The sequence below is a fragment of the Lissotriton vulgaris genome, chromosome 1_1 (genome assembly GCF_964263255.1).
Source record: "Lissotriton vulgaris chromosome 1_1, aLisVul1.2, whole genome shotgun sequence".
NCBI lineage: Eukaryota > Metazoa > Chordata > Amphibia > Caudata > Salamandridae > Lissotriton > Lissotriton vulgaris.
Genome location: NC_141685.1, coordinates 745,042,081 through 745,060,190, shown reverse-complemented (window position 1 = coordinate 745,060,190; position 18,110 = coordinate 745,042,081). Strand labels below are relative to the sequence as shown.

The 18,110-nt window shown below is 43.1% G+C and overlaps 1 protein-coding gene across 2 annotated transcripts in view; it reads right to left on the bottom strand.

Moving 5' to 3' along the window:
* The window catches only part of CACNA1E (calcium voltage-gated channel subunit alpha1 E), a 1,936,751-nt gene that overhangs the window by 105,083 nt on the left and 1,813,558 nt on the right, over positions 1–18,110 (bottom strand). The window contains exons 39-41 of one of the 2 annotated variants that reach the window (XM_086955515.1): positions 7,132–7,228; positions 5,449–5,554; positions 2,160–2,267 (exon numbers count right to left, since the gene is read on the bottom strand). In XM_086955515.1, coding sequence (XP_086811641.1) covers positions 2,160–2,267; positions 5,449–5,554; positions 7,132–7,228 — 311 coding nt within the window. The remainder of the gene's footprint in view (positions 1–2,159; positions 2,268–5,448; positions 5,555–7,131; positions 7,229–18,110) is intronic. The other variant, XM_086955507.1, reaches the window with a different exon arrangement.

Below are 18,110 nucleotides of genomic sequence, written 5' to 3'. Positions count from 1 at the left end.
TCATTTGTCTGTTCTAGTTTAACATATATTTGAATGGACTTTAAATCTCTGAGAAAAGTAGTAAAATAAAATTAAATACCTAGTTATTAAGATAGAAAAAATCAAATCTATATATATATATTCTTTTTTTCTGTAAAGTATTAAAATAGATAACATCAAACAAAAAAAAGTCTTCCAGCATCTAGTTATTCAGGGCCTGATTTAAAATTGGTAACTTACATATTTAAGTAATGTACAATTTGAGTATAAGTTACTCTTTTGGAGTAAAAAAGTAGTATAAATTACTCAAAGATATGAATCAGCCCCTCATTGTTCATGAATAACAGGAACGATTCAACGATGGTGAACCTTATGTACATCTCTTGGCTGTTCCCTCAGCACCATGGGATCCTCCTCCATAACAACTGAGACAATGGTGAGTGAAGGCAGCAATTTCATTGGCCTGAACGTGTTACAGCATTGTAGTGCAGAGCATAGGAAACACATCACATACATCTTAAAGTCGCAGTACTAGCTGCCAGTGGGAGAGGGGCAGAGAGTAAGTGTCAGGGCTTCCTGCATCACGTTTAGAGCGTAACATTGACATACATTCTAGGGTCCATGCTCTACATTCTACTATGGCTTTTGCGATATTTCTAGAGTAAAAGTACAATGTCTTACATTTATTAAGACAGTGTGGTGAATTGTCGTTTTCTGAACCAGACACCAAACTGTGGACAAAGGACCACAAGTAAAACATTTCCTAATTGCGATTTCTTAATTGCGATTCTTACCGAATCACATTCGGAATTGCGATTTTCTAATTGCAGGAAAACTTACTAGTTGTTAATATCTTTTCCTAATCGGTCGCAAATTGACCTATCTCATCGATATTAAGGAGGAAGGTTGCAATTTGGGACCTATTAGGAATAATAGCCATGAGAGGGATCTGCTGGGGTCAGCAGACCACCATGTCTGGTATTGCTTTTTCAATAAAGCAATCGTTTTTTCATGCAACCTGTTTTCCCTGAAGGAAAATAGGATGCGTTTAAAAAGAAATGAAACATTGAAGTTTCATTTTTTTAAGAGCCGGAAGTGTCCTGTGAGATCTCTGCCTGCTCTTAAAAAATTGATTTTTTAAATTGTCAAAGTGGCAGAGTGGACTAAAGAATGGTGATGGATTAAACCCAGATCAGTTGACTGGGGGTGAGTGCTTGTATTGTCAACGCTCCGTCCATCATTTCCTTTGGTTTTGCTTTGTACATAAGGCCTGCAATTGCTATTTTTTATTGGACTAATCAACAGACAACTAATATTTAATCAGCAATTTCATGCCTGACGCTTTCAGCACTAGTACTTTCCTCTTCTGATGAACCAGACTGAGCTCTAAAGGCTGTAATGCACTTAAACACTATCAGTGGCGAGTGCAGTCTTTACATATATGAAGAAAAGTCATTGATCTGCCCTGTCTTAATGCTCAGTATGACAGAGCACACTTGAGGGACCCTCATTTCCAAAGCTTGGATCATCTGCTGTCAGATGGAAACCTCTGGAGAAATGCAATAAAACCCTTTCCAGAATTTGCAAAAAAGATTGCGTATGATACCTATGAAAATAAAGGTCTTTGTAACTTTTAAGGGGTCTTTTTGTGGCTCATTCCTCCTCTGTCCGGACGAGCCCTGCTCCTTGGCTGTGATAAGAGTTTAGCTCTCACTTTGAATACCTTTCTGCAGACTTGCAGTGATGTTGGGAAAATGTTTGTCAGGTCCTACCATTTTATAAAGAAGTATTTCAAGTACCTTTTCTATACAGGCACCATTTTCCTACATTGCTGTCAGGGGTAGTGTTTTTAAAAATGTCTTTCCAAATTGCATCATTTTGTTTGATGATTATATCTTTCGTTTGGTGACAATCTCTTGATGCAGTGGTGAAGAGCACAGTAAGCCTTGTGCTCAAGAAGCAGGTTGCAGACTTCAGATAAATCCACAATAGACTCTGATGCCACTGTTGCTCCAGTCTGTCAGTTCTCTCTCTCTACTGAACAGTGGATCCAAATTCTTCTATGTCACGTTTGTACGTGTGAGGAAACAGTAACTTCTCTGCCTATACAGATGTCCAGAGTTGAGTGGGTTGTGTGTGCTAGATTTCAAAGACACCCTTGAGAAGGCAAGATGTCTCACCTCTTGGCATAGGTACAAGTAGATCCAGCATCTTCTGAGACAGGTGTGGCCAAATGGCTAATATGTCCTTTTGCAATTCCGAATCCAGCTGCTGACGGTCTGCACCCCCTGGAAAACAGAAATTGTAAAGCCACTACAAAACCAAGTAAATGGTGTAGAAGAATCTTATGGATAATCTAGGCAGTTACATGCAGGTCACTCAGTATCCAGTAAATAACAAATTATAACCTGAAATCTTTGCCATACAAAAACCATGAAAAAGGGTAGTAGAGGTGTATTAAATATCCAGCCTACAAAAGTGAGGAACTCAAGAATTGGACCAACATAACATTTGATAGCTGGATATAAAACACAGGATGTTATTTATTTATTTATTTATTTTGAAAGTTTTATATAGCGCGAACAAGATCTTTGCAGATATCAGAGTGCTTTACAAAAACAGGGGGTAAGAAAACAAGAGAGTGATTAACAGTGATTAACTTTTGAGCAAAGAATAGTTGTAGGTAAAGGGTGGGTAGCAAAATAGGGTATGGTACATGGGGGAGCATAGTCAATCAGCTACATGGGTTTTTAAATATTATGAAGACAAATCTTAGGCTAGGCATTGGGAAGCATTCAACGTGCTGTACACAAAACATCAGAAATTACCTATCAAATTACCCATCGCATGTGTGAAATTCGGGACATTATAGCCTACATGACAAGGAAATATGCCTAGGTTTGAGGTCTATGCCATTAGGTTGGCAGTGCCTCAAATCCTGTGGTGACCTTAGACAAGCTTATAGTTCAACCTACAGTTCCTATCGTGGTCACGCTTTGACAGAAGCTATTACCAAGAAGGAAACAATTTCTGGATTCACCACTACGGAGTCCTATATTTATATAGAACAAACCAAGCCAAAACCCAGGGTCAAAAGAAAAGATACAGTCAAGAAATGATTGGAGAGGAAGCTGGGGTCTGGGAGCAGAAGTGCACTGTTACTGCATCGTGATTAATTGATCTTTAAAGAGTCTTCAGTTTTTTCTTAAAGTGCAGTAGTTTTGGTTCTGTCTTGATGGCTATTGGGATGTTCTTCCCTATGCTGGGTGCATACATGGAGAAGACCTGCTGCCTAGTTGTTTCTATTTCACACCTCTTTTTCTTGAGTATGGTGGTGTCCTAGTTGCAGGTGCGATGATAGCCAGTGGAGGTGAAGAGCTTGTAAGACAGATACACAGTGGTTCTGATCATGATAGATTTATAAATGGTGCAACTGGTTTCTACGATGGCATGGCCCAACAAGGAGAGCCAGCAAAGTTCCATCACCGTAGGGCTAATGTGATCATATTTTTTCAGGCCCTGGACAAGAATACTTCAGTGTGTAGACTGTTCTTAAGTGGGCCAGCGTGAAGTCAGGGAGGCCATGGAGTTGGGCATTACTACAATCCAAATGCAAGAGTAAGAGGGCTACCAAAATCCAAATTGAGAAAATATGTTTAGTTCTAGATTTATTTCTACCAATGTAGGACATTCCTCTGACAAACATGTACTTTGCATTTGGATATGATGAACAGGATCCTTCTCTTAGCTGCCCGATATGGGGCTGTGGAAACTGTTTTTTACAATATATACTTTCAGACTTGAATTAGGTTTTCTACCATCTGCTTCTTTAAATTGAAGTAGGGCTATTCTTCGGGAAAGCACAGCCACCTCTATTCCTGCTGCACCCTCTCCTTCTTTCAAAGCTGAAGAGATGAAAGTCATGGAAGAGAAAAAAAGAGAGCCTGATTCACAAAGTGGCTTATGACTTGAAAAGGTACGAGTGTGGAGTCGCCACACTCGAGGTGGATTCCCTACACTCGTAACGGAATGTAAAGGGTGTGTGTCTGTATCAAAATATTTCAGGATGGTGTCAGTCCAAATAGAGGAAACGCCTTCCTTTAAACCGGACAATACATTATGATTGGAATGTTTCCCATGAACTGTTTTCCTGATGGATAAAGTTATTGCAGTCATGTGCAGAACAGCTAGAACACAGTGAGACTGCAATGCTCCTTGAGCGGGCCAAACACAAGAATAGGGAGGAAAGCTACCAAATAAGGGGAAAGCAACTGATACTGACTAGAAAGCCATTGAATCATGAGAAAGGGTTGGACCCAAAGTCCACTTTAAATATATGCTGGATGCAATAAATTTGTTGCAAAGAGAAAGAAAAAGCTCTCTAGGCTAGACGTAAAAGAGATCACTACATCTGGTGTCAGTGAAACCTTTACATGGAAGCTTTCATCATTGCTAAAAGTTACACCAGTGCTGGTATGCCACAGGCAGCCAGCCACACCTCCAACCGCTGCATGGATAGATTAAAAAATTGTTTCCCCATCATGAAGATGAAGAAATAAGTGATACAGCAAATCCTTTACTATTTGATGACCTTGTTCTTAAATCTGACCGAGGGCAGAACTAGGGTCAGCAAAGGTGAGGCACCTTGGCCCATGGGAATTTTCTGTTAGCTGGTAGATTTACAAGACCAAGTAAATTTGGGGATGTGCCAACACCTTACACCTCTCCAGGGGAGGCAGAACAAGGAGAAATATGTTTATTTCTCCTTGTTTTTCTTCTTTCTATGTGTGCTGCAATCTGCAAGGTGCCCCTTCCAGCACAAAAACAATCCTGCATGCAACGCAGGCACCCTTGCACATTGGTGTAATGGTGCCCACATTGGTGCTTGGCTGCAGAAACGTTACCATCGTAGGGGGACAGGAATGTGCCATAAGCCATAGATATGGTGCATTCTTGCCCTTTCACTTTGACGCAGGACAGCGCAGCAAGGCGACTTGCTGCGCTGCCCTGTGCCAAATCCTCATACATTGCCCCTCAATGTTCTGCCATTGTTTTGAGGAATGCTTCTCAGTGATGGACTGAATCATTTTGGTGAATGCTCGTGGGCAGGACCTCATACTCACATAGCCTAAGCAATCATTTCAATGTAATGTAGGATTGGGGTGAATCATTGTGTTACATGGGTGAACCATCTTATGTCAGAACACGTAATGATGTACACAAACCTATGGTTCACTACAGATTCAGCATACAAAGATAATCTCCACTATATGAATGTGTGATACACAAGACTGCATAATGCACTTACAACCTCAAATAAAGAAGCAAAGCGATGGTACAAAGCAAGAAATATACACAGCGATGATACATCTGGACCTTTACGTAAAGAAGGCACCTCAAACTATCTCCATGTGGATACAATTTGTCTTTCTGTTCTCAGGCCATGAAGCTCTTCTACTTTATTCTTACCTTTTGCGATTTTGATGTCCAGGGCTGTGCGGATGAGTGCCATGAGGGTGGAGGTGAAGTGCACGGTCATGTCTTCAGTCACAGGCATGTTCATCAGGACCAGCCTCTGCACGAGAAACATCGGGCGCCAAGAATATCGACACACATATTGCCACAAGCAAGAGAAGCACGCACAAACACACACACAGTGTTCAGACCACAGGCACAAAGAAGTGCAAGGACACCTGGCCCTCTCCCTCTGCACTCATCCCAACCTAACAGCCTCCCATAAACAGTCTCTCTAACCTGGCTGGAGGCTCCCTCTAGAACAAACATTCAGAGAGAACCAGAACTGTTTAGGGAGTGATCTTCCTTTGGGCATGGTGGACCTCTGTGAGGAACACTGGACCCATCAGGCATCTTTTCATGGTGGCTCCGAATGCTCGATCCCTCTAAGAAACTCTAGCTGGTGGATTCGACTATCGATTCAATAGTACTGTCAATTGTCAGGCACCTTGTACATGGAAGTTTTGAGGAGTCATAGATAGGTTTACAAAACTATCTTGGTTTTTAATGCAGCATTGAGCAGACACCCACATCTAGCTGGAGTCATGTGGTATTACAAAATAAAAATAGAGTTCAAGATTGTTCAAGAGGACTTAGTACATGCTAGGTTTTCAGACAAGCAAAGATGTTCCTTTCAAATTGATTTTGCCTAAATTTGTCATAAGTAAAAGTGACAGGACACCAATATATCAAACTCCATTAATAAACTGGAGCTCAAAGATGTTGAGAGCTGCTCTGGCCACATTCCACTCTCGAGCTCAGAGAAGCCCAAGTCTGGCTACATCCACTGGTGGGATGTCTAAAGCAATAGATGAACTTCTTCCTATGCCCTTCAGGTGTATAGGGAATTACTGACAGATTAAAATTAATGCCTTGGCGTGGACAATGTTAGGCACCAGAGCCATCAATTACCTTAAGCTCTCAACAGCAGTGGAGTCAACGACAATAGCCCGAAGCTATGTTGTCCTCTAGGTCTAAAGCTCAAAGGGAATATGTCCAGCATACAGATTAAGAAAGTAAGCCTCGGACTGGGGAAATCTAGGGACTTCAGTCCCATAATGAGAGAGGCTCACAGCCCCACAGTTGGTGAATGGATGTGAATCTCACGCCTGGAAGGGATGGGCAGTGAGTCACTAATTAGGTCTGACTATGGCATGGGCTTTGTATTCCATACTTTAGGGAAGGATGAGAGCCCCACATATGTGGAGGAAGTTAGGAATCCCAAAACAATGAATGAAGGCTACTAATTCAAATCAGGATGGCAGTGTCCCCACACAAGAGTGTGGGGACACTGCCATTGCCCGCCAATTCCACACTGGGAAGTGTGGGGCCAGTCTCTCACGGGAGAAGAGCTTTGCTGTTATTAGGAAGTGGGGTCTATAGTCCTGGGCCTGAAACTAGAAAAAATATTCACACTGGTAGATGTCCAGGCAGCCAGAAATGGAGCATTTGATAATGCCTCGACCCACACTGTTGATAGATAAATTGGGGGATGCTGTAAATATTGCCCAAGGCCTTTGCTTCCTTTGCATATCTCTATAACATCCCCTTGGCTTAACAACTCACCAACCTCTAATAACCCGTCCTACCATCCATCCTGTTCTAGCTCAGCACTAAACCATAGAGGGAATGTTCTACCTTGTACGCCACTTTGGAAGGACATCTCTTGCCAAGGCCCAGCGGCGGCGACATGAGAGTCAGCATGTCATACATGTCTGTGTAATGGATACGCCCACTGCTCATGGTGCAGGGATGGGTGGGAGAGGATTGAGGCATGGGTAGGGAGGAGCATGTGCAGACAGAGAGAGAGAGAGAGCAATAGGGGAGAAGCATATCCATGAGAACAAAAAACAACCGAACATAAACAAAAAAGAAACCAAACAGGAGAGAAGAAAAAATAGACAAACAGAAAAGAAGAGGAGAGCCGTTACTGGATGCAAGTCAGTCAGGGCACAACACACGACGCTGGTTTATACCTCGCGCACAGCCACCACAAGTGGCAGTAGTGCACGCTAATCGACTGCCAACTTCTATAGATTCTCAGTTGGCTCCTAAAGAACCTCTGTAGTTTGTCTTTCCCTTTTCTCCTTGCCAAAAACCCTGTTGTATGCATATTTCCTGCTCTCTGGCTGTGTGTGCGTGGTATAAACTGGATACAGGGCCCCTATGCCAAGACTGACTCAGAATGCTTTTCACTGCATGGTTAGGTTTGGGCCACTTGATTCTGTGGACCTTGTCCAATAAGTTGCACCCCCATTCCTCCCACTCTTGTAGCCATGCAGGGCTTTCTGGTCTATGGCTGGTTGGCCATGTATCTCCCTGGCTTCTATGCAGTGGAGAGGGCTGGCCCTGCATAGAAGCTATAGAGCGGGGAAATCGTCAGTGGAAATGCCCAGTTGCTTCCACCTGGCTGTTTGCGGAGTGCAGGTCACCCAGCATGCACCAGTGCATAGAAATAAAGAAATGAGAAGAAACATAGAAGATAAATACCATGCTTGCGATAGAGATTAAACCAAGAAATACATGCACATTTCTAATCCCCACCATTCAATCCTGCACCCCACACTTGCAGGAATGCGCCACCATCATGCTGCCAGTGCGCAATTTATCAGGCCGAGTTTAAAGAGGCAGCCACTTGCCCTGTTGTCAAGACACATGTATACTGTTCGTGAGCTCGTATGTAGAAAGTAGCCCTAATGCTATTCTTGACAACCATTGTCAGGGTTGACCTCACCATGGTCTAACTCCTTCAAGAATAATTTACTCCTAATTTTCCGGCTCAGTTTCCTCCATTCCCAATCACTTCACCTCTGGTTTAACACACATATTCCACCTCTTTTAACTCTTTCTCGCTACCTTCTCTTTTTTAATTCAGATCATCCCCTCATTCGATTCAACTTTTTCTATCCCAGGTATCTCACTCCCATTGTCTGCTGCTCTTGTGCTCCTCAGCCTCCATTATCTCTCTTTAGTCACACTACTCCACCCATCATTCATCTTCTCTCTTTGATAAGCTACAGAGATTTTTACCACCAAACATAATGACATTCCGTAAATTTATGCTTCCGCAGTCACCTCATAGATCAACATTTATAAGGATAAGTTGTCATTTGGTACAGGTCAATAGGAAGGAAAATAATAGCAATAGGCAACATTTCTTTTCCATTGAAGGGTCTTCGATGCTGGACTGCAGTGTTATTACACATAGATTGACAGAGTAGTACCCATTCCTATGGTTGGCCCCACAGGCAAGATTCACACTTCCACTTTAACCACAGCCGCCACATGATAGCCATGATCACTCTGTGCTTCACTTCAGTATTAGAAAAACAGGAAATGTTCTAAGTGTTTTAAATTTTTTGTCGGGAATCAGACAGAGACCATCTTTCCTCAAGTAGTACATTAATCCAAACAAAATTAATAAATTCATATGGAGAAGACATGCACATGTTGTTTTCATTGCTATAAGATATATTGATTCTGAGTAGTTCAATTCACTACATAAGTTACGTCACTCTACAAAGTGCTCCATGTGCAGTGTGAAAGTGCTTGTGCAAAGACTGAGTGTGTGTCAATAGATGTATACAATATTTGACCCCTCAATTATATAAGTCTGATCATCTAAAATATGCTTCTGTTTAGACTGAGTCAATTTTAGGTCGAGCCCAGAGCCAGAAAGCACTGCTCTGGGGTCGATCTGTGGTAGTTGACTACATGAGGGAAGCCCAGCCCACTTCCCCACCCAGTTTTTCACTGGCTTGTGTCTTTGTCTTTTGTAAATGCCGCCTTCCGAGTGGTTTATAGGCTGCTAGTCCCTCCTATGACGGCCATGTCATCATTTGTATCCTTCCATGGCAACTGGCCCCTATAGTTCATGTTTCATGAGCACTATTTTCTTCCCATCCCCCCCGCCTCTGGCCGTGCCTTCTCTCACTCCTGCTGTCCGTGCCTTCCCGTACCCCTCCCACCTGCCCACCCATTTGCAATGTAAAAGGTCTTGCGTAAATGCGAGTCTTATTGCATTGCAAATGCTTATTTTCCTACCATTAGTAATCTTAGCGTCCCCACTTATCATCCTTCCTTCCGCCTTTCCTCTCTCTTCACTACCCCCTCTCCCTGCGGTCTTTCCTCCACCGACCTCACATCTCTTCCTTCCGTTTCCCCTTTCCTCTCCCCCTTACCTCTTACTCTCTCTCTCTCTCTCCCTCCCTCCCTGCTCGAGTGGTGACGTGCCCCCTCAGCATGGCTGCCTCTCCTTGCTCTGTCCCTCCTCCTGCTCCAGCTCAGTGTGTTCGGCTTGGTATTTGGGCCTCTCCTTGCGCTGTTGAGATCTCCGCTCCCAGCGTTCCTCCTTCCCAGAGCCTGGAGAGATGAAGTGCTGGAAGCCCCGTGCAGCAGGCAGAGGCAGTCCGAGCCTTGCCCCCTCCGTGCCCTAGAGAGCAGGGCTGCAGGGGGTGCCGGTCGAGAGTACAGGAGGGGCCCTGTTGCAGCCGCCGTGCAGCCTGTGGATTGGGATTGCCCTTTAACCTGAAGGCGGCTTGGGCTGTTGTGTTTTTGTATTATTTTTCTTTGCCCCAGGGCGTTATTTTCAAGAAGCATCAGTAGTGGTGGGGTTGTTTTCTGACAGCACTGCATGTGTGGGACGATTGCACTGGGACAGGGAAGGGATTAACGTTCATTTCAGAAGTCCCTATGCATGTGCTGATAACATGGTGAACTGTGGGAGGCATGCAGCGGTGGCATTTAGGGCTTTGGAGACGACATGCATGTGCTGGTAACATACTGGCTGAGTTGCCATGAAGCGCTGCATTCCTCACTCGGAAGAATGCATGCGTCTATTTCCAGCCATAAGGCCACTTTGATTGCCTGTATGCTTTGAATACCAGCAGTTCCAGCTGCTGCTTGCAGGGCTTCATAGCACAAACAGTGGAATGCATTAGGCAGGGGTATGATTGCACGCATAGGCGACCTATGCTAAGCTTTCTTCACCCAGGAAGCTAGGCCGGTTTCAACCAGTAACCCGGATAACATGACTTGTGCAATGGGAGGCAACTATCTTCCCTATGAATCCCATTCAGAAGGAATGCAATCCTCTTATCACCCCATGAATATGCTCACTGCATCGGAACTGTGCTGTTTGCGATCACTCATCCTTCAAACTGTTGTGTTGACATGTTTTCAGCATTTGAGCCGGGTGTCACTGGTTAGTGTGCCACAAGCATTGAGGGAAGAGTGCCTACTTGAGCTTCACTTCCACCGACCAGTCTGTAACCTGCGGCATGCATTGGTTCAGGGGTATCTGGCCAAGCACACGTGACCCCACAGAGGTTCTCACGATCCGTGGTATTTACACTCCTATTTCTAAAACTAACCGCACTGCTTTGAGCAGATATGTGTTGCCATACCTGCCCATGCATTGGAACAGGTGCATCGCACCAGCTGCCTGCATTATTGGGCAGTTAGGTCTTATGCAGATGTTGAGCCGTGCACTTGTGATGCTAGATTGTTCAGAAGCAACATCTACTCAAGTATTCCCATCTGTTGGCGTACAGCATGCAGTGGGGGGATGTCTCGCGATCAGTCATGGCATCCGCCTATTCCTGTGCCCCTTGCAGGATAAAGGAAGTATGGCAAGCCAGGCATCAGTTGATCTTCTCCATACCTTGGAGCAAATGTCTATGGAGCCGCAATAGTAAACAAGCAGCCTCGACACTAATTGTTAATGTGCTCCCTGTATTGAGTGTTGGTGTGTTGGAAAGCATGTCTGCTGCCATTCCGTTAACACAAGTGAAACATTGCAGTCAGTTGTGTTGTTAAGTCAGGCAAGTGTTGGTGTCTACCCAAGTGTTCCGGATTAGCTGCCAGGGGCCTCATGTTAAGGTAGAAGCAGATATCCAATGGCCTGTTCATTGAGTGTGTTCATGTGTTACTTGGCATTCTTGCAGCCAGTCTGTTTACGAATCTAAACACACTGCTGCTGTTCCACCCAGCTGGGATACTGGTCCGATAACATGGTGCATGCCAGGGGGTACTGGTATCCGTTCTATAATCTGTGCACATAGTCTGGTCATTTGGAGACTTTAGCCAAGCTCTGTGAAAATTCAGTGAACACATGCCTCTAGGTCCTTTGTCTGGATTTTCAGGGCTCTAATCTAGAAGCATGCAGCTTTAATGGTGAAATCAACCCATACACCACTGGCTAGTTGCTGGGGAAACTTCACCTACAAATTCCTGTAAAGGCCTTGCATGAACCAAGGCAGAAGCAGATTGAAATATGCATCTATCACGCATGCCTGTGTAAGCCATGCATAAGGCAAATAGATGCAAGACCTTGCTGGTCCAGTTAACAGCTGCAGTAGCTGAATGCTGTAGAGGGGGGATCTGGGCAGGGTTTCCTAATGCCATTCTAACAATGGAGAGGGGATGCTGAAGACTTGGTGGATTTCCTGCATTGTATTTTCAATGATATGACCATCGAAGGCCTTGGTTTTATATTAAAAACAGAGCTTTGGCCTATACTATTTAACGCTGAAAGGCAATATTTGTCTCCATGTGTTCCCATACCTGGCATGTCACGCAGTTTGGTGCTTACTTTACCTCCATGTTAAAGAACAGTAGATGTTTCAGCACCCAGGTCAATGTGCTGCATAGCTAAATACATTTAAGGTCCCAAATGTGAGACCAATTGCATTGCAAATGCTTGTTTAGGTCAATCTTTTGAGACCTCTTGTATATACTTTAGTATAAACTTCATATACTTTAGTATATATTTATTTGTGGGCTAGTGGCTTTTCATTGGTTTGTTTCAGTGTTCTTTAAAAATCAATGCTTTCTAGTGGTCAGTCTTTCCTATTTGTCCCTCATTTTCAATCCACCGAGCAATGCCTTAGTACTTGTACCCTTCTACTTGTCTCATTGTAGCATCTGTTTAGGGACTACTTTTCCCTTTTGTACCCTTCCACTTGTCTCATTATGGCATCTGTTTAGGGACTACTTTTTTCCTTTCTAAACTAGCATTTGACCAGATTGATGTTTCTGCTCATGTCATGTTACTGTTTGCCTGAGCTCCGGCTTCTGTTTATGTAAGCACGGCTATAATTCCTGTTATCTCCTCACATTTGCTGTGCATTCAAAGATCGAGATCAAATGGCAGATGCAAGGTAATTTTCTTTCTCTGACTTTAAGGCGAGAGTATTTCCCTGTCCTCCAAACCCCTCCCGCTTTGCTGCTTGCCTTTGTTTTCTGCTAGAGTTTGTTTAACTCCTCCCAATGGCCGGTGCCTGCTCCTTTAACAATCCTCGTGCGCTGCTGCGCCTTTCACTTTGCCCCTTTTAATATCCTTGTTGCCATGAGCCGGAAAAGACCAGCTGTTGTGCTCTGATCAGAGTTGCTGCGACAGGGGTGCTCTGCTACTCGGTGAGCACTTTACATGAGCGCTAGTTACATTACACACATTCATATTTATTATTTTCGGCATGGGACATTTAAGTAATTTGCACAGAATCACACAATGTTAAGGCACCCCCATAGTCTTACAGACTCGAGCCATTTCATATCTATCTCAAGCTGACTCTCACTCAGACCGCAGATTTTTGATGCAGTTGTTTTCTTTTCACACTAGTTTTCAGTCATTTAATAATGGTAATTTGAGTAGCCTGTGGTCATGGTCTGCAAAATAATAAACTACAACGACATCTTGTGGTGAAAGAAAGAAAGCACACGATGTAGCTACATTGCATGCAGTGGAACAGTCTGACAAAACAAACTCAGCATACACTGATCAGGGGGCTTTAAAGTTACAACAAAAACTACAACAAGGGCAATACAGAGCTTCTTGCGGGCTTCATTAGTGAGAAAAAGGCAAAGAAAAGAGGCTGTGCCTGAGAAATTAAAGGCAACAACAAAGAAGAAGTTAATCAAAGTCCTGTGCACACGTGTTGAGTCTGATGGGGTTCCGGTGTCAGAACCGAATGTTTGTAAGTGTTCATTGGTAAATAACAGAGATCAACATTCGATTTTCATGTGAAAAAGAGTTTTATTTCAATTTGGTCAGTACAAGAAGACCAACCAGCCGACACATGTTTCGTCACACCGTATCCGGAAACACGTTGACGAGACCGCCATTAAGCATTCAGGGAGAACAGGTCTCCCTCAACTTTGATTTATCCGATCTAAGTTGCCCCCGTGTCTCCACTTGGGACACCAGGGGATCCGTTTTATTCCTCACTTACCCTCATTAGAAAATTTTTACTTGCCGCAAACTGGGTGGTTTTACACCGGTCCAAATGATTTCATTCATTCCACAAACCGACAGCCCTATAGAGGCACATCTGTGACTCAATGTGACAAAACACATGTCGGCTGGTTTGTCTTCTTGTACTGACCAAATTAGCGCGAATATCGCTGAAAACTAACGCCTGCTCAGACCAGTTCTTAGCCTGTATATCCAATGGGAGTTGGATATTCAGGGTAAGTCCCTATTAGCGAAAATGCCTGAATATCGCTGGATTTCCAGCAATATTAATGCATTTCGCCGCTATCGCTGGATATTTTATCGCTTTGGAGATAATCGTTGCTCATAGCACGTTATCTCTGTGATAAAATCCGGTAATGCGCGGCAATAAATAAAACATTGCTAAGCTTATTTAGCGATAAATATCGCTAGTTGTTGATAATATGCCCCCTATATGATTTGACACCTTTGGTGTTTTCCACATAGATATGGATTTGCCACATAATCCATTATCTGCTACCTAATTTGCAGATTTTAACCAAATAAAATGATTGCTTCTAGCTCCAGCTAGGATCAAACGTTACTAAAACATGACAACATGTGTTGTCACGCAGTGGAAGGACCTTGGCAAGGATATACTGGTTACCTTTTAGTTGCTTATTGCTGTATTTTAGGTGCTAAACTGGTACTAATGGGGTTGAAAACCATTTCCCAGTGAGTTTGTAACGTATAAAAATAACATATTGCATCATGCTATCGTAAAATGTGCATTATCCACATAATTAGCCTTTTTCCTTGCCACATAATTTGACCTTCCCTTGTCACATAATTCCAATGGCCCTGTGCATTATGTAAGGCTGAAAATATTTTTCTGTAAATCTTTGTGATGTCATGGCATATCTGCTGTTCTCTAACCTCAGGTATCATGCTGTAAGCTGGGTCCAATGCAAATTTTTCTCAAATGTTTATTCAAATGTTTGATGCAATGTTTCTTGGTTTAGTTTCACTCCAAAGTAAAGAGGTAGATGGATGTCTTGATACAAAACACAACTTGTCAAAGTAGCAATCAGTGTGTTCGGAAGTCAGAAAGCTGATCACATTATTCTTTCTACTCAAATGTATTGGATTAAACATTTATGGTGGTCACATCAGAAAAATAGCTATTTTGTATAAAAATAAGTGTAAAATAAGTGCCCTTTAATGGACGGTCTCTATAGCATTATAGGTATGTACATATTTTTCATTGGAAATAAATTATTTTGAGCTGTGCTATTATTCCAGAAGTAGATGAGGGTTGCCTTCACAAGGCGTGCAAGTAACACAAGGCCTCATGAATACATTTTTCTCAAGTCATCAGCTCTGGCCACATTCTCTTCATTCCTTGAGATATGTTACTTCACCATCTAATATGTTTCTAAGTTCAATCCATCAGTGATGCAGTCCACACAGAATGTTAACGCTATGTTGACTTGCATCAAGGCACTTGTCTTTCTGTCTGTGCCTTAAAAAAGCCTTGGAATGTGCATATAAATGTTTCCTAAGGCAAGCATGTATTTCTGAATCCGACTGCATGACCCAGTGTGTAAAAATTGTATGGCTCTTCAATCCCTCGCGGTATATCACCCTGGATAATGTTCTGCATGTCTAAACACTTATAAGGTCCAAAAGGCGAGACCTAATGGATATGTCAATGCTTGTTGGAAATGCAATAATTTCCAGCTGATGATGAGGCACACAATGTGAGGGAATTCTGATGGTTAATGCAAAATATATAATCCAGGAAAGCCATGCACCGCTGCATAAGCAAATACGGAGACCCTAGGGAATCCTGACCAGGAGTTTGTACCAATTTACTGCGCACCAAGTGACCGCTTTCTATTTGGTGAAGGGAACTGAGGGGAATATTTATGAGAGGCTTGCATCACGTTTGCACCACGCAAAGTGGTACATGTGTTGCACAAGCCTCTAAGCCTTTGCGTGGTTTTGAATGGCTTCAAAAATTTGGAGTTTGACAGTGCAGGACAAATCACTGCGCTGCCTTACTCTGCAAAAGGGAGGCATTCCATGGGCATTGCAATGGGTGTTCCAACACCACTCCCATGGTTTTTGATGCATTCCCAGATGGGAATGTGCTTGAATCTTACACCTCCACAGGTGAGGCATAACTAAGAGAAATATCTTTATTTCTCTTCATTTTTTCCTCTCTCAATGGTACGCTGTATTCAGAAGCACACTTAGAAAGAGGAAAAAGCCTCTCATGACTGTTTTTCCTGCACAAAAACAATCCTGCATGAAATAGAGGCACCCTTTCACCATGTTGCAAGGGTAACTGCGTTGGCACTAGGCTGCCAAAATGGCACCAACGCATGGGGAAAGAACAGGAATGCACTGTATTTGATAAATAAGGCACATTCTTACATATTCCCAGTGATGCAGGGCAGTGCAGTAAGGTGATATGCTGCACTGCCCTATACCACTATTTTCATAAATATGTCCCTTAGTGTAGTATTCCTGGCATGGGTGATGCTTTGGAGCCTTTGATGGAGTCTGTAGCGAGCATTTTGAGCCTCAGCACTGACTTAAACACACCAAGAGACTATGGTGTCTCTACTTGCTGTCCTGAGGAAGATTCACTTTTGATCATTAAGTGTATCGCTCACACACAGGGGTCGAAATGTCAATAAAACCTTTGCCCATACCATACAGTTGGGTTGTCTACATCAAACAGACTCCAAAAACCAACTGCATATTTTAGATGGTCAGACTTGAACTATAATTGATTGACCGAATGTTGTCTATTGACGCACACTCATTCTTTTTACGAGCACTTTCACACTGTAGACAGAGCACTTTGTGGAGCCATATAACTTAAGTAGTGATTTGAACTACCGTGAGTCAATGTAACTCATAGTAAAGAAAACAACGTGTGTCTTCTGTGTATGAATGAATTAATCTTGTTAGAATAAATGTACTCTTAAAGGTAGGACTGTTACTGGCTGACTCCCTACAAAAATGTAAAACCACTTGAAACAACTCAGACAGCACCACTACCTTTTTAGGTCTCGGCTAAGCGCGCGGAAGCGTGTTCTCGCCGAGAACCTATTGTTGCCGTGTCTGCTTTCCAGGAGACAATCCTGGCCGCGCGCATCTCCTTGGAGGCGATTTGAAATATGCACGCGCACAAGTACGAGCGCTGTTGCAAGTTTCTTGTTTCTACTGTAATTCACCAGGATCTGAAGGAACATGGGGTAAACCCAATGTCGCATCCTCCCTTATTTTGTCTGATTTTGGCAAGATATTTCTTGTACACTACAATTACTCCAGGGAAAGGAAAGGTTCTAGACAATGCTGATAAACTAATGATGACAAAAGAGTATCTATTTAGCTACTGCACCTTCTTTGTCTTCTCCAGCACAGCCATCCATTTGACTAATAACTAGCTAGGGAGAGCCCTGCTGACACAAGAAATGAGAGCAACATGTTTCCTGGTGAGTGGTATTCTAACTTCTGAAGGGCATTAGATGTACCAAATTTAGGAATAGTGTTTTTCAGCCTTAAACATGCGGACATGCAGATGTATTTTCCCTCAAAATGTACTAGGGCAGTCTCCCAGTTCAGCACTGATCTAAAACTATGAAAGGCAGCAGCTCAAAGGCCTTGAGGAGAAAGTGAGGCAGCCTCTTGTCTGCGCATAGAAATTGTGAGGTAGACAGAGGTACACGGGGATGCACTGGCTGCACAATCAGTCCTCAGGAACACAGTTACATCATCTTTTGTGCAACACCACAATCAAAGCCCAACATAAATATCTGGTAGAGTCGCTGATTGTGGTGGGTGCGAGGTGGGTTGACTGATGTCAATAGAGTCACATGAGGTAAATATGCCTGGTAACATCAGCAGGAGGAGTAAAGATAGTGATAAATTGTAGTTTATGGTTAACTTGACTAAGGGTGTAGAGTTTCTGTAAGAATAACTTTGAAGATTTGCCAGTCCTAGTCCTAGGACATGCTTGCTAGCTTGGCGGTGGGTTCATCCTGTTTGGTGAGGGACCTAGGGGAGGTAACAGGAGCTGTGTGAGAAATTGGACTGTTGGATGAATGGGGTGTGACCACTGTTTAAGCAACAGCCACAATCCCAATCAGGCTGAACCACAAAAGTCCCTAAATTAACCTGTGCTTACCCCTGACCAGCTTGGCACAAAAACAATCAGGCTTAACTAAGAGGCAATGTGTAAAGTGTGTATGCAGCTCACAAACAGTAATAACTCGAAAACACAAGACAAGAAAAATCCCATATGAATTTAGAAAAAGAGAAGAAACTTTAATAAATTATTTGACACCAAAACAGCAAATATTCGATCAGTAGAACTGGAGTGTTTAGTAAA